Source organism: Notolepis coatsorum (assembly GCF_963971535.1).
Source record: "Notolepis coatsorum genome assembly, chromosome: 5".
Lineage (NCBI taxonomy): Eukaryota > Metazoa > Chordata > Actinopteri > Aulopiformes > Paralepididae > Notolepis > Notolepis coatsorum.
The window spans coordinates 171,560,705-171,577,983 of record NC_140169.1 but is presented as its reverse complement, the minus strand read 5'-3'; the positions used below and the strand labels follow the sequence as shown (position 1 = coordinate 171,577,983).

The 17,279-nt window shown below is 41.7% G+C and overlaps 1 protein-coding gene across 2 annotated transcripts in view; it reads left to right on the top strand.

The window, feature by feature from the left end:
* The window catches only part of LOC311229322 (ras-related protein Ral-B), a 121,752-nt gene extending 104,785 nt beyond the window's left edge, over positions 1-16,967 (top strand). For both annotated transcript variants that reach the window (XM_084315398.1, XM_084315399.1), the window contains exons 3-5: positions 6,835-7,043; positions 13,740-13,917; positions 14,857-16,967. In XM_084315398.1, the coding sequence (XP_084171524.1) occupies positions 6,835-7,043; positions 13,740-13,917; positions 14,857-14,982 (513 nt within the window). In that variant the 3' untranslated portion in view covers positions 14,983-16,967. The remainder of the gene's footprint in view (positions 1-6,834; positions 7,044-13,739; positions 13,918-14,856) is intronic.
* Positions 16,968-17,279: the final 312 nt, after the last annotated feature.

Below are 17,279 nucleotides of genomic sequence, written 5' to 3'. Positions count from 1 at the left end.
ATGCATGATGAAACATAATGAAACATAACATTTCAGATTGATTATTGATCCAGGCGAGAAATGGCACGATTTATAGTGAAATGCAGTAAAGCGCTGTTTGGCTGCGTTTCCTGGGATTACACAGAATCGCTCTGGAACTATGCTCGTATTCACCACGGTATAAAACGGAAATGAATGGATCTGTTTTTTTGCATGTTGACCGGAAGAAACTCACTGACAATCGACACTGACAATTGTGTTATTAGATCCATAGCTATAATATTTAATATTTGGAATGGCGATCAGGAATTGGATTAATCTTTTTGCACTACATCAGATGTGAGGTAAGGACTCTATGTTACGAATCTTGGGTTAATCCGATGTTTCTTTCACCACAATCGGAGCGCGCGTGTGTGTGTGTGTGAGGTTCGCGCCGACCAAGGTACGGAGAAGCGATTTTTCAGACCCTGCTTCTGTTTGTGCATGATGACACATATAATATCGATAATCTAGCGTTTATTTGAAAACAATTCATAAATCAAGCGACAAATGGCACGGTTTCTAAGGAAATACATTGAAGCTCGATTTGCTGGAGTTTATTGAGATTAGACAGAACGAATATATTCATATTCATCACGGTATAAAACGGAAATGTATGTATGCAAAAATTATCTGTTTTGTGCATGTTGACTGGAAGCAACTCACTGACGATCAACTTGTTATTTAGATCTATTGCTATTATATTTCATATATTAAAGCACTCGCAAGTAAAGCGATCCCTACATTGGATAATGCACTGACGCTGAATGGCCATCAGCGCCCTCTGCTGTTGGCCCCCAATGAGTTAATAAACAATAACAAATTCCAAATAATGCACTTCAAAACTCCCATCACAGACCAAAAGTAAGTTTCAGTTTAGTTTTGGGGATACATACTTGAACTATACAAAATGTATAAATCTATAAGGGATGTTAACAGGCTTTTTGGGAGTCAACACATGTGTCCCAATCCTAGTTATTGCAGGAGCTATGGGATGGGAATCCTGTGAAGTACATTGGCTACAGTATGTATGAGTAGATTGTGGAATAGATTTTTTAGTACAAGACTAGATTATAGACTATAATAAACTGTTTATGTGGGATATGCAGATGTGTGGCCCTTGGGCAGGACATATTCACATATTATTTCAGAGAACAGGACTTTAATAATTGTACATCCATAAAGATAAAGTTAATATTGGCATTGATTAAGGAGGCTGTTTTCTAGCAGTTTAAAGAGAAACGGGCTGTTGAGATCTGTAGTAAGACTCTGTTTGATAAAAAACGTGTTCAGTACTGAAGGATTTGGGGTGCTTTTTCAATGTATGTGATGTATAGATTGGGGGGAGATGACCACAGCTAAAACGGTGACCGGTGCATGGAAGACGGTGATAGAACGGTGACCAGTGGATTGAATACACTGCCAGCAAGGGTGTTTTGTTTTGAATTCCTTGTAAGAACAAATTGATAAGAGAGAGTGTAGGCCCAGAGCAGGAGGGAGAGAGGTTCATCTTAATGAAACGTGAAATGTGTGTAAAGGTTAAACGCGGTTGTCATGACAGCGCGGCACATAACAACCAGAAGGCGGGGCCGTCGTTGTTACGACGAAGATCTATAAGTCGAACGGTGTTTCCGGGTGTAAGGCAGACCAAAGAAACGAATCCCACAGGAGGGAAGAGACCAAGATACTCTCTCCTCTCATCACAGAGAGGAGAGGGGGGGGGGGGGGGGGATGCCACATCATCATTAGCTTCGGCTACCACGAGGATGGTCTTGGCTAACGAACAGGTCTGACCACTGTTGGACTGAGAGACAGAGGGACAATAGACTGGACTGAAAGATCATTAGATAGACTGAACACACCGAAAGGTCATTAGAATAGACTTCTCAAGGACAATAACATCTGTTAACATCTGAGCTGAGGTTTCTGTTTAGAGAAATAAACACGCTTTTCCTTGTAAGGTATTTTACGTTGTCGAAGTGTCGGATTCTTACGGAGGTGGAGAATTATTATGGTTTGCGGATTGTACTAACTGGGAGAGATAAGGATTATATCAACCAGTATCTGAGACGTCAGGACCATTAAAATGACACAACGCAGAGGAATTGGATGGAGAGCCAAACAGACAAAGACGTGATACTGGCCAGTTTGATCAGGATCTAACAGTTGGTGCCGTGACCCGGATTTGCAAGAGATAAAAACAACGGGAACAGTTGGTTGCAGAGAGATAAGAACAACGGAAAAAGACTTTTTCAATAATGGGACGACAGTGGACAACAGTCATCGTGTGTGGGAGAATCATGATCGAGCAAGGCCGGCCAGCCCTGGGAGAGAGCGGCGAGTCGAGCGGTCAGGAGGCGAACCAGCGCTGTAGGAGAAACAGCGCTCTGATCAAAAATGTGAGTTCACTGTGCACACACGGTTGTTTTGATCTTTTAAGCCAAATAAAAACGAACAGATAGTGCATCCCGTAAATAAGTAGCGACAGAGAAGCCAGCTGGAATAATATGAGCAGAGAGCCATGGTGAAAATCGAGGGTGTTATCTACAGAGAATGAAAAGCAAATGAGGCAGGCTGCACAGTTTTGGTTTAAGGAGGGTAAATGCGAGATGAGGAAAGGGGGGGGGGAACGCTTGAACCAGATCGAAAAATTGTTAATGGCGGGACTGTTTTCATAACAGAAGGAAAGTCGAAAGGAGATTGTACCAGTGTGTATTATGTCCGATCAGGCAAGAGTATTAGTCTGAGAAAGCGTCTCCTGATAATGGATAGGAAAGAGAGGAAAAACAGCTGTGTTTTTAGGCCTTGGAAGGAAGGGCAGCGGCCATTTGTTTGAGAGAGTAGCCATTTGCACCGAGACAAAATGGCCGTGAGCACCACGAGGAGATAACAACAGATAAGAACCAGGAAGTGACACGTCAACTAAAACACCATAGAGGAGGAGTAGGTCGCCACCTAGTGGCGGTGGGGGGTAGTGCAGGGGAGTTTTCATTACCCATAGGGGAATATTTAGATATAAGTCTGTACTACCATCTAGTGGCGGAGTGGGGGAGTGAGTCAAGTTAGAGAATCTACTGCAGCACAGAGAGTGGATCTATTATAATAATATAGATTATACAGGTTAATTCGAATAGAGTTTAATCATACAATGGATTAAATAATAATTGCACAGAGAGGAGGTGCAGTTATTTGAATGGGTTAATTATGGAATAAAGAGGGAGTTTGAATTCTAGTGGGGCTTTCTCACACCTAATAGGCAGAGTCTTGAAGACATGTCACCAGAAGAACTGGCGCGCGCTGGGGGTCAACCTGGGATGAACAGATAGAGCGCGGAGTGGGTATCGTTTAGCTGCGGGTGTCACGCCGGAAGACAACAAACAGGGAACAGCCCTGTAGGATAGATATGGGTGTGGAGAAGGTGGTAGACTAATAGCAAAACAAGGGAAGTCGAATGTACAGACGACTGCCGGTGTTGTGTTTCTGCTTTCAGCGGGGGGAGACACCGACAGCGGTGGAGACGACCAGGAGACAGACTGGAGGAGGAGGAAGCAGCAGGGGCCAGGCACCGCAGCCTGGTACACAGATCATCCACGACGAGAGAGAGGAGACGGCGGCGGTGGAGGAGCAGATGTGGAGAGGACAGCCAGAGACACTGAGCAGTAGCAGACCAGGGGAGACATTTTTGCCTAGGGGACCGCTCTGGAAGGGGGACCAGCTCAGGAAAGGAGCCGTCACTGAAAGGGGCCCTTGCCCTAGGAGACGGGACCGGCCCAAGATGAGAGGTGTACTGTAAGAGGGAAGGGAGCGCTCTGATTTGGACGTGGGGTGTACCTAATAGGGGGGCCGAAGGTTTTAGGTGTGTCGTCTGAAAAGTTGCAATCTGTGTTTTTCTCTGTCTCTCTCTCTCTCTCCTCCCTGACCGTTGTTTATCCTTTCTGGTTTGGGTGTGATGCGGGTAATGGAAAACAAAAGGCAAACAGCAGACGGCGGGGCCCTCATTGTTATGAGTCTATTTTTGTGTAGAATTAATTGAAAAACCAAGTAGTCTGTTGATTCTGAAGGTTGATTAAGAATCAAAGGGGGGAATGAAGGATTTGGGGTGCTTTTTCAATATATGTGATGTATAGATTGGGGGGAGATGACCACAGCTAAAACGGTGAGATCGAAATGTGCATGGAAGACGGTGATAGAACGGTGACCAGTGGATTGAATACACTGCCAGCGAGGGTGTTTTGTTTTGAATTCCTTGTAAGAACAAATTGATAAGAGAGAGTGTAGGCCCAGAGCAGGAGGGAGAGAGGTTCATCTTAATGAAACGTGAAATGTGTGTAAAGGTTAAACGCGGTTGTCATGACAGCGCGGCACATGACAACCAGAAGGCGGGGCCGTCGTTGTTATGACGAAGATCTATAAGTCGAACGGTGTTTCCGGGTGTAAGGCAGACCAAAGAAACGAATCCCACAGGAGGGAAGAGACCAAGATACTCTCTCCTCTCATCACAGAGAGGAGGGGGGGGGGGGGGGCAGAATGCCACATCATCATTAGCTTCGGCTACCACGAGGATGGTCTTGGCTAACGAACAGGCCTGACCACTGTTGGACTGAGAGACAGAGGGACAATAGACTGGACTGAAAGATCATTAGATAGACTGAACACACCGAAAGGTCATTAGAATAGACTTCTCAAGGACAACAACATCTGTTAACATCTGAGCTGAGGTTTCTGTTTAGAGAAATAAACACGCTTTTCCTTGTAAGGTATTTCACGTTTTGTCGAAGTGTCGGATTCTTACGGAGGTGGAGAATTATTATGGTTTGCGGATTGTACTAACGGGGAGAGATAAGGATTATATCAACCAGTATCTGAGATAGGGCTGTCTTAAATACTTCGAAGCTTTGAAGCTTCGTTCGATGGCACAAGCTTCGAACATTAAAAAAAAATCTAAGTTTAAAAAAAAAAATCTTTTCAAAAATTTCTTTTTTCAAAAAAATTTTTTTACGTCGATTTGTGTGTGTGTGTGTGTGTGTGTGTGTGTGCGCGCGCGCATGGGGCCATTGGGTGGGGCCGGGGGACAAATACACTGGAGGAAAGTAACCCAGCTCAGCACTGCCCAAATTATATCATCACTATTGCCTGTTTGAAGGATATCATCCTCAAATACATATACACCTACATGCCTTGTAGAATTCCACACATAAGAAAGAAATATACTGGGATGAATAAACAAAATAGGAAATAAAATTTAGATAAGGTGCTACTGAGATGTTTTGGTGAGTTCTTTGTTTTTTTGTGGAAGTTGCCCTTCTTAAAAATGCATGAACATTCACTGATAATTGGTCTGTAGTGGAGTCTACAAGGTCTACATTGCCGGACCATGTAGAATCCGGACCTTGTAGACTGACATAATTATGTGCATAGTTTAGTCTACACAGGCCATATTTCAAATAATCAAAATCTTACTTCATTCATCTTAAACATTCTTGATTTGGGGGATTGGTAGTTCCCATGAAATCTGAAGTTGTTCAAACGACAACAGCGATCCACCTTGAATTAAATCACACAGCCGAGTGAAACCTTGTTGGCTCAGTCACGAAAGGGGCTACTTAATTAATTAATCCAACCCACTTTATTTATAGAGCACATTTAAAAACAACAACGTTTATGAAAGTGCTGTACAAGTCCAACAACATAAGATAAAAAAAAAAAAAAAAAATGTCGAAGCTTCGAATTAAAATCGAAGCTCGGCCCCGAAGCTTCGATTGCCAAAAAAAGCTTCGAAGGTCAGCCCTAATCTGAGACGTCAGGACCATTAAAATGACACAACGCAGAGGAATTGGATGGAGAGCCAAACAGACGAAGACGTGATACTGGCCAGTTTGATCAGGATCTAACAGTACTGAGAATTATGTGAAATCGGTGAATTCTATGTTTTTACTTTCAAATGATATGGAGCTCAGAATAGAATAGAAATACTTCAATCATCCAGAGGGAAATGTGGCACTACAAATCGCTCACAGTAAACATTTAGGTAGACAAAACAAAAGTCACAAATAAGAATTAAAATAAGCCTAAGAATAAAATACGGTCCGGGATATACAGTTCCTATAGTTTTGTTCTGTACTGACACCTGCACAAATATCTGCACATTATAATCGTCTGTTTTTGTATACTCTGTACATACTGCACCCGTGTTTATTGTTGTGATTGGTTAATATAGCCTATAAAGAACAACACCTTTTCAATGTGTAAAGTCTCCCAATTTCAAGTCGGCATGAAGTAAATGGTGTTTTAAATAGCCCAGGTAGCCTATATATTGCTGTAATTATTTGCACATGTCACAGAAGTCTTCTGTAGATTGTATTTAGGGTGGAACAATATTCTATTTTCAAGTTATTTAATTCCATCTTGCTAGCAAAGCCTGGGTTGAACTTGGGTGGGAAAAGAGTTAACATTTGTGGACAAATCAGATAGGCTTTTAGAGAGAGGGAGGGAGGGAGAGAAAGGGAGGGAGAGAGTGAAAGGGGAGGGAGGGTCAAGGAGGGAGGGAGGGTCAAGGAGGGAGGGAGGTGGCCGCTCAGCAGAAATAGCTGAAATAAAGTTCTAATTCCATTTTCCTGAAGTCATTTTGAAATTTCAGAAACCGTGCCAGATAAAAACTGGTACTTTTAGGAAAAGTCATTGAGTGACAGAGCTGGAGCTCGACCGAGTGACGAGGATACATTTATTGAAAATGCCTAGGGGTCATGTGACCCCTTGTCGGCCGTGCTAGTGGTAAAGAAAGAAATCAATTGCGCCTATTTCCCTCTCCCTCCTCAGTTCGTGGAGGACTACGAGCCCACCAAGGCAGACAGCTACAGGAAGAAGGTGGTCCTGGACGGGGAGGAGGTGCAGATCGACATCCTGGACACGGCGGGCCAGGAGGACTACGCCGCCATCAGGGACAACTACTTCCGCAGCGGAGAGGGCTTCCTGCTGGTCTTCTCCATCACAGAGCACGAGTCGTTCACTGCCACCGCAGAGTTCAGGTACAGCAGCCACACACGCTGTAATGTGTGTATTTGCAAATGCTATCTTTTGTAGGGCTGTCTTAAATACTTCGAAGGTTCCAAGCTTCGTTCGATGGGATTCGAATGGGAAAATACAATTCGAATATATATAAAAAATATTTTTAATTTTAATTTATTTTTTGCAAAATCAACTCTGCCTCTCTTTGCTGTTTGTTATTTAAGATGAGGTCGGACTCGGCACTGACAGATTTGTGTTCATTGTGCTGCTTTATTAAAGCCTCAAATGACGGCTTACAATATTTCATGAAAGCAAAGTGTTTCGTTTGTCTTAAGATTTAAAAAGGTTTCAACTTTACAGCACTGACAAAGATGAACAAAGTGCTGTATAAGTCCCACAACATAAAAAAAGAAAAAATTATATACTTTTATTTATTTATTTTTAATCTCGAAGCTTCGAATTTAAATCGAATCTCGCCCCCGAAGCTTCGAATGCCAAAAAATATGTCGAAGGTCAGCCCTAATCTTTTGTGACTAGCAATGGGAATTGACAGAGGGCTCCTGCTCCTCTCAGTCTCACCAAGGCTTGGGTTGCACCAGTCAGAAAAGCAATCTCAAAATTACGTTTTCATAATATGTTCAAGGTAAAGGAGCATGTGTTATATATATATTACACACTGCATTACACAGTACGGCTAGAATGGACTACTTACTTGTAGGATGTGTAATGCACTGAACAGAATTTGGATGTAATTTGGATTAAAAAATTATTGCATTTCACAGACGCACCTGTCCAGAATGATTTTCATAGACCGTAGAACAAGTTCAAATTCTTGAATTGCCAACACAGCAAGTAGCCAAAATTAGGATTAAATAGGGTTGATTGACAGTTCCCAATTAAGTAGCCTGAGAAGAAGTAGTTAAAACAATATAAGTAGCCAGTAGACTTTATTATTATTATTATACAAAGATGACGAGTAAACAGAGTTCAAATAAATAAGATAACATTGAAAGTTGTAACGCAACAAGATAAAAACAAAGATTAAAAACAGGGAAAATCTCATACAATACAAAATAAAAACAAAGATTAAACAAACAAAGAGCTAAAACAGTTACGGACTGATGTGTGGACAGTGATTAGTGATAGAGTATTGATCTTTAAAGTGCATTGAAGGATAGCCAATGGGAAAGGCAGACCATCCAAGCCCAGAACATGCTCGAGGAAACTTAAGCACTTTGCGGTTACTTTCACAGGCAATATTATCTGGGTAGATGACAGAAGCAAGAGTTGCCGACAGTGTTGTAGTTGAGTCATTAAATCTCGAGTCTGAGTCGAGTCTCTAGTCCCCAGTGTTCCAGTCCAACTCCGAGTCACCAAAGAAGAGTCAGAGTCGAGTCCCCATTACCCTAGTCCGAGTCCAAGTCATCAAGGTTGAGTCCACTTCACTCTGGCAGTCAAAGAGCTGACATACAAATAAAAAGAGGTCTACATTAAACATAAATGACACAGTGGTCACCATTTCAAAGGGAGTTTATTTACTTTGTGACACAATAGCCAAATAAATGCACTAGCCATCAATATATTATGCCAAATGATTAGGGCCTATTTAAGAAAATATACAAAAAAATTATAATTAAGCAATAATACACAAGAACCAGTGGAATATCATGAATCTTGCCATGGCTGTGATGCGCCCGCAGCCATGAGAGTGAAGCTCGAGTAGAGTAGGCATCACAGAGTGGCAATATTCATGATATCCCACTGGCTCGAGTATGTTATTGCTTTTTATACAGCAAGTTTGCCCCGTCGGGGAAAATATAGGATGAATACAGACTCCAAGGTATTAGCCATCAGACTTCAAAAACATATGACGTCTTTAGTTCATCCTGATCAGACTGGCTTCATAAGAGGCCGCTTGATCACGGATAATAATAAGACGGTTACTACATGTACTAGATGCCAGCAAGGATGACACCACACCTAAGGCGATGCTGTCCCTGGATGCGATGAAAGCTTTTGATAGGTTGGAATGGTCTTATCTATGGGCAGTATTAGAAAGGATGGGGTTAGGAAAAGGATTCATTGATATGATTAAGGTATTATACAAAGACCCATTGGCCATGATTACAACAGGTATAATCACCTCCGAAATCTTTCCGGTATCACGCTCTTCTAGACAGGGTTGCCCTCTTAGCCCCGGACTATTCGATTTATCATTAGAGCCTTTAGCACAATATATAAGACAATCCCAATCCATAGAACCAATCGCAATCAAGGGCACACAACATAAAATTAGTTTATATGCGGACGACGTAATACTGTTCATGCAAAACCCTAACACCTCAATACCTCATCTTCTCAAGTTGATTGATGACTTTGGCGATCTATCGGGATTTAGGATAAATTGGCCAAAGTCGGCTTTCCTTCCACTTAATGCCCCTGCAAAGGAAAATATATTCCTTCCAGAAGAAATACCAATGGTTAAACACTTCAGATGTTTGGGAGTTGAAATATTCCATACTATAAGCCAAACGGTGAAGTACAATTACATAAAAATCCAAAATAAGATCAAATACGACGTGGTCAAAACTTAAAAACTCAGTACAGGCACGGGTATCAATAGTTAAGATGGATGTCCTACCTAGAATCAACTTCATTAGCTCAATGCTACCGTTACCCCCTCCAGATGGTTACTGGAAAAAATTACACTCTACCGCATACAAATTTATTTGGAATAACAAACCTCCACGTATAAAAAGATCCACCGCACAGAGAAACAAAGCCGACGGAGGTTTGGCATTTCCAGATTTCTACCACTATTTTAAGGTGTACACTTTAAGACCACTGACAACCTGGTTTGATTCCCAAGCATCAGTATCCTGGAGACATTTTGAAGTAAATATGGTAGCACCACATAGACTGCAGGACATAGTATACACCAAATTATCAATTAAGCAATGCGAATTGAAATTTGGCCCCATTATTACTCATGCGATCCGGATATGGCGTGAAACACAAAAAAAATATTCTAACCCACATAAATGGCATAGTCATACTCCCCTATTCAATAACAATGCACTCCTGATTGTAAAACGACCTATAAGATACCCTAGATGGGAAAAGCAGGGCATACACACATTAGGAGATGTTTTCAACAAACAGGGTATGAAGACATACATACAAAATGTAATCTCACCAGTTCCACATATTATTTTTACGCACAGTTATTGGTATGTTTGAAGGCTCATGGAGTCCCATTAAGGATACCAATTGAACACCACAGATACCACAAATTCTTCTATGAAAGAGAAACATCGAGAGGTTTTGTATCAGATTTGTATCATCAATTACTAACGTCCTCGTATGGAATCCTCCCCCTAGACTCAGTCTGGAGGAGGGATATACCAGACCTGGAAATAAATTTTGATTGGCAAGAAGCTTGGGCAAACGTTCGACTTGCGTCACGTAACCCGGACCATCAACAAATTAATCTCAACTTTATTCATAGGACATACCTGACTCCTATAAGATTGAACAGAATGGGACTTAAACAAGACTCCAGATGCTCCTTATGTACAAATGGGGATGAGCGTACATTTATGCACATGTACTGGGATTGCCCACCAGTTAAGATATTCTGGAAAGAAGTGTCCCAGCAATTATCAAATTTTTTAATTCTGAATATACCTGTACACCCCTCTGTATTGCTGTTGAATGATGTTTTCGAGTTTGCAGTCCCTATACAGCTAAAGAGATTAGTTTTATCTGGTATCACAGCGGCTAAAAAGCTGATAGCATCAAGATGGTTTCAACGGGAAAAAATGTGTCGGAAGGTTTGGGTTCTTACATATCTCGACGTGATTTATCTAGAAATATCTACAGCAAGAATTCTAGGTGTCAGTGAAACCAAAATTGCAATGTGGTTAGAAGTGGTGGAGAGAATAAAAGCTAGCATATGAATAGTAGTGCCTGGTTAGGAGTGAATGATAATGGATGGATTATCCAAGTGGGGGTCCGGGGGGGGGGGGGGGGGGAGCGAGCGAGCGAGAGCATATGTATGTAGGGTATTAGATAGCAAGTATTAGGTGTATATCTCGTATGCTACATTTTTTTAAATGGTGATTTCATTGGATGTGTACTGTTAATTAATGCTTGTATATCTAACTGTATGTTATGTTTAAAAAATTATAAAAAAATAAAACAAAGGATGAATACAGACGATTCTAGGGTCTTTTATATCGATTTCACTGAACTTGGCGTAGAAAAATTGTTCCTAAAGATGTATCGTTGCTATGGAATTTCAAATGGAGTAGGCTATCAACCAGCTTGGCAATGCAAACGAAGGACGTATTCGTCTAATTTAACGTACCCGTTAACTATAAACAAGTGGATAGATATAGAGGACGGGCCTACATCTAACGGTATTCATAAACACAGCATTATTAGACATGCCAATCCAACGAAAGATGAGCTGGACGCGCTTCAATTAATCCTTCAACGCCACCAAGTCCACGGCCTGGGCATTGAACTGGAACTGTCCGAGGTGCCGATGACTTTTTCTGACTTTCTCTTGCATTAGACTCTATCTATCCACTCGTTCCAACGTAACGTTGTCCGCGGAGTAGGTCATGTTGACAGTTTCCGTTTGATGAATGGCAGTTGAAAACTTTCTACAACATTCTAAAGCCAGCGCAGTGGTATATTCATGGCGATTTAACCGTGAGTCAATGTATCATCATGGATACACTCACGGCTTAGAAGAACGCTCTCGACCAATCTCAAATGCGCGGTCGGACCTACCTGTTGTATAACTGTATTTATCAATTAAATACATTTAAGTCTTGAGTCCTCGTCTGCACCTTCCGAGTCAGAATGCAGTCAATGCTCGAGTCCAAGTCCGAGTCATCAGTGCTCAAGTCCAAGTCGAGTCACAACGAGTCCTGAAAATCAGACCAGGACTTGGACTCGAGTCAGAGTCCTGGGCCCTCATTCATCAACGTGTCTTACGCACAGATTTGTGCTTAACCTGTGCGTACGACCATTTCTAAGCAAAGAGTGGGATTCATCAATTTCAACTTGAACTTGACTCCGTGCTTATATTTACGCACAGCTCGGAGCACACTTAGCTGACGCCCAGTGGTAGAATATATTATTACAACAAGGAAATGAGCTTCTGTGCATTAGTTTCAACACTGGCATGTTCTGTATGAACCGTAATTCATTATAGTTCATTGTAAAATAGCAACAGTAGTGTAATTATGGTCAAAACCCTATAAATAGCATTTGGAATAATAGATCTTTCTCTCAGAATGAATGCAGCATGGCTTATATAGCGTTATCGGAATATACAGGGTGTACTGACTGACTGCGCTCCGCGTAGCTCAACTCGTTATTATTTTGCGCACAGACCGCAGAAACACGGGAACGTTTTGATTATATTTAAAAGGCTTTACGTTAAACGAAACAAGTGGAATTTCGAAGCTGTAAGCAGAATACAAGTCATATGAACACCCACGATATAGTGTTCTTCCCCCTTTTTACTGTATAAGAAAGAATAAAAAACGCATTGCAATGACACCAGGGTGTATGTGTATTACAAAACCCTTGCAATAATGTGTCTTAAATGAATGAAAAGCATACATGCTCTGGACACAGAGCATATCGTGTGGGTGATATGACTTGTATTATGCTTACAGAATTCCACGTATTTAGTTTTACAATGTCAAAGCCTTTTAATGTAAATCAAAACGTTCCTGTATTTCTGCAATCTATGTGCAAAATAATAACGAGTTGAGTTCTAACAAAGAACATATTACATGCTGGTATGCTGATAGAGTAAACTATTATATGAATATGATATGATATAAGGTATACACTGGTCCGTCGCATACACTGGTATGCGCAAGTTACTGTTGCATAATGTAGGCTATGGCTGCTATTATATGTAATTCATATAGGCTACCTAATAGTATATGATTTTTAGAGGCATCTATTTTGTTGTCGGTAATACCGACAACAAAATAGATGCCTCTAAAGATCATATAGCCAATCGAACACAACTAATAAAGGCATTCATATTACAGCACGGTTATAATGACACACAACCAACGCCAAACAGTGGTCAACGAACGGTCTTTATTAGTATTTTGAGCTGTCCAGGCAGAATTGCAGCAATGGTCTTAGGGAGCCGTTGATATCTGACATCACCGTTTACAAGTCCGCCTTTTATTTATCCCATAACACGCGTTGTGTCTTCTTGGTTCGACAGCAGTGAACAATCTCTGTGAAGTTTCTCAGAGTTCCGCTCGGGTCAGTCCATTATTTCACATCCCATGGGGGGTGTTTCATCACTTTCATGACCATATATGGATAATCATGCACGAGCATTGACGGTAGAACAAAGTGGTATTTATCAACACGGAGGAGCATAGGACCTGTGTACGCACGGTTGATGAATCCCAATATTTCTGTGCGTGCACTGATTCTAAATTCTGTGCTTACGTGTGGAAATAGAACATATTCTACGTCACTTTGATGAATGAGGGCCCTGGACTTGAGTACTACAACACTGGTAGGCTACTGCATGCAAAAAACGGCATGGGACTAGAATACATTTCCTTGAATAAATGGGTTTTCAGCAAAGATGTTCAGTGTACACTTTGTGTGTGTGTGTGTCTGTGTGCGTGTGTCTGTGTGTGCGTGTACGTGCACTGCAGGGAGCAGATCCTCCGGGTGAAGGCGGAGGAAGACAAGATACCACTCTTACTGGTGGGGAACAAGTCTGACCTGGAGGAGCGCCGACAGGTGTCCGTGGACGAGGCCCGTGGCAAAGCAGAGGAGTGGGGCGTTCAGTACGTGGAGACGTCGGCCAAGACCAGGGCCAACGTCGACAAGGTACACCAGACGCCCTCCATCCTTTTCCAGTTCTTGGTTATGTTCTTTTTTTTTTTTTTACAACGTTTCCATTGTGCAATTCAACAAACAATTCTCAAGACATACAACTAAAACTAAATTAAATACAAGTGCAATATATATACACAATACTCTAGCCTCTCCCATTCTATCACAGGGCAATCCATTCAAGACACAAATGTTACCTATAGCACTAAAAGTAATTCCCAAGGCTGTCCCCTCCCACAAATATTGCTTATTTGAATGAATGCAGCCATGTACAACATTCCTCTCCACCAGCGGGACTGTCTTTTAGGGTCTGGCTCAGTTTTGAAGCTAGATCGAAGATACTTTAGGCTTCAAAGTTTGGCTAGGGGCCTCAAAATATCCGAATGAAAATGGGTTCTATAGGTAGCCACGGGTTTCCCCTTTACATATATGAACACTATTATGCTAATCCAAAAATGTTTGCCTATTTTAGAAATGGTGTATTTGAACATGTCTGCATACTGGGGTCCCTTAACAGTCTTGGAATTGCGTATGGTAAATTACTGGAAAGCTGAGGCGCTTGTGGATCCAATGAGCCCAATTGTCTTAATGTGTGATGATGTTAGTCCCCAGAGTAACCATTTCATTGTAGTGAGACCCCTACTCCTTATTTGTCATCTTCCCCAGAGTCAGACAAGAAGATGGACACACGTTTGATATTTGTGTGTCCAGTAGCCACGAGAGAGAGAGAGAGAGAGGTGAACGTTAGCCTAGCTTAGCACAAGGACCGGAAATAGTAGGGTGCAGCAGCTAGCCTAGCTCAGTCAATGTGAAGAAATACTACCTTTGACAACTCTGAAGCCACTGCGAATTAGTGTGTTTCCCCAAAATGTCAGTGTTCTTTTTAAGTGATTTTGCTCTCGTCTCCCCCCCCCCCCCCCCCCCCCGCGCAAGGTGTTTTTCGACCTGATGCGTGAGGTGCGAGGCAAGAAGATGTCGGAGAACAAGGACAAAAACGGCAAAGGAAAGAACAAGAACAAGAACAAGAAGAGCTTCAAAGAGCGATGCTGTTTACTCTGAACCCTCCATGGACCGTCTCACCCCCGGGGGAATTCCTCCTTCCTGTCATCCTGTCAAAAGAAATGTGTCAGATTTTTTTTATTAATAGCTGGCCATGGTTTTAGCATCTAGCATAATCTCAACCACATTTTTATTATTTTTAAACTAAAGGTTCAATTCTGATTTCTTTTTCTTTTTTTGTATTCTAAAAGGACGGTGACCACTATTCTGCAAACTTCTGTGACTACACATAGCGCTCGACGGCTCTCACGTCGACTAGAAGCCAGTGACCAAACTGACCCCTGACTCTAACTCTTTGATTTTTCGTTGCTTTTACTCCCTGAAACACAGATCAAGTTGCCTTGGACTAACAACGTCAATGATTTGGAATTCTCTGTCCAGAGAGGGTGTGTGTTCTATAGTCCAGGATCGGACTGGATCTCAGTCCTGTGAGCAGCTCTTTTGATCTTTTTTTGTTGACCTGCCCTTTAGTGTAATTCTTAGTCTTGGTATTAATCCAAGGAACCTCAAGTCATCTTAAGACGTTTACCCTCCCCCCATGCGATACATCAACCCATTGTCAAAAATTCCCCTCCACCATGTAAAGCACACATGTTTGAAATGGATGATGTTATTTTATTTTAGTTTTTTTTACCATTGTTTGCAGTGCCGGTTTCCTGGCATTGCACTGTTCAGATAGGAGGTCAAATAGAACACCTACTATTTCCTTTTGCCTTTAAGCTCCATTCATGCCTGGACCTTTACACGCTCTGGGGCAGCCATTTAAGATGGTAATGACTGGATACAGTGAATTGCCAGTGACTTTTGATATAGTGAATAAATCACTGGATATATTACTTAATATAATCAGTCCCGTCCCAGGTATTGCCAATTATTTAGAATTCAGGGGCCACAATTTTCACAAATGTCCTCAACTGCAGTAAACGGTCTTAATCAGAGGACTTGCAGCTTTCAATAGTCTGTGCATATTTGCCACAAGTAAATGCCCTGCGGTCTTTCGGCAGCGTTGCAAAGGCAACTCTCTTCAGGACACGAAGCTCAGCGGAAAAGACTTCCTTGCAGCTATGTTGCGAGTTGTAGGATGTGACGAGGCCGTCAAGGTTAATTTGGGACTTGAAATTTTACGTAGGTCATAAGCGGCAACTAAAGCGGGGGATAATAGACCATGTGCAGAGAGACAGGCCCGTTTGGTCCTCCCAGCCCCGTTCCAGCAGCAAGCAACATTCAGCCAGGTTTTTTACGCGGATATCGATGTTTGGATGCCTACCCGACTTCGCAGTGTGGGATGGTCTTAATCCGGGATGGGCTTCGCGCCCTCGGTTAATCGTTTGATTCAAATTTATTGTCATTATACAGCACAAGTACAGTACAATGAAATGTTGGCATAATCAGTCATACACATCTTCTGGGTTATTGTCGATCTTTATACTTTTATTACCAATTTTATTCAAATGCCTCCTTTGTAAAAAAGAAATATTTAAAAAAAGCTGAAAAAAAAGCACTACATTGCCAATACCTTTAACGATGGACTCGTCAAAAGGATTCATGCTGGAGAATTTCTAAGCAGTATGTGCCAACAAAACTGAAGATGAACACGTCGACTAATATTTTCTCTTCGTGGATATATGTACGTATGTGAATTAACTTGAGTGTATGTATGTGCATCGACCAGAAGAAGAAGAAAAAAAACTACTTTCTAATCTCTTTGTCAGTGTGAGTGTTGGCGAGGACATGGGTCTTCTTCACTGTTGTCGTTTAATCAAGTGCTTTACCTCCCAGTGAACAACATGGTTCTACCACTGCCCGCCCCTCTTTCTAACATGCCCCCCCCTCCTTTTTTTCTTTCTTTTACTGTTAGTCTACTGTGAGTAGGATTCTATTTTCTCTACTGTGAGTAGAGGCTCTTCTCTCTCCCCTCTTGTTTCTGAAAGAAGATTTCAAAATATGTTCTGTTGCCAAATAAAATGCTTTCTTTTTTATTTGTACGCGAGACTCGAGTTATTTGTCGAGAATGGACAATAGTTTGGAAAACACAATGTTGGATATTTCTTAATATATTGGATATGAGCACTTTTGTATGGCAGAGGATGAAGACTAATCATTTTGAATATTAGATTTCAGTAGATTAGATTTCAGTGAATGCCTAAAACCTGCTAGGATGCCAGATAAATGACATGATATAGATGCTGCACATCGCCCTCTGCTGGACACTAGATGTAAATTGTGCACAATTAAATTCCCACCACTTATTTGACAGTGACATACAATTACTGTGGTGTCACCAAAGTTTTTAGATG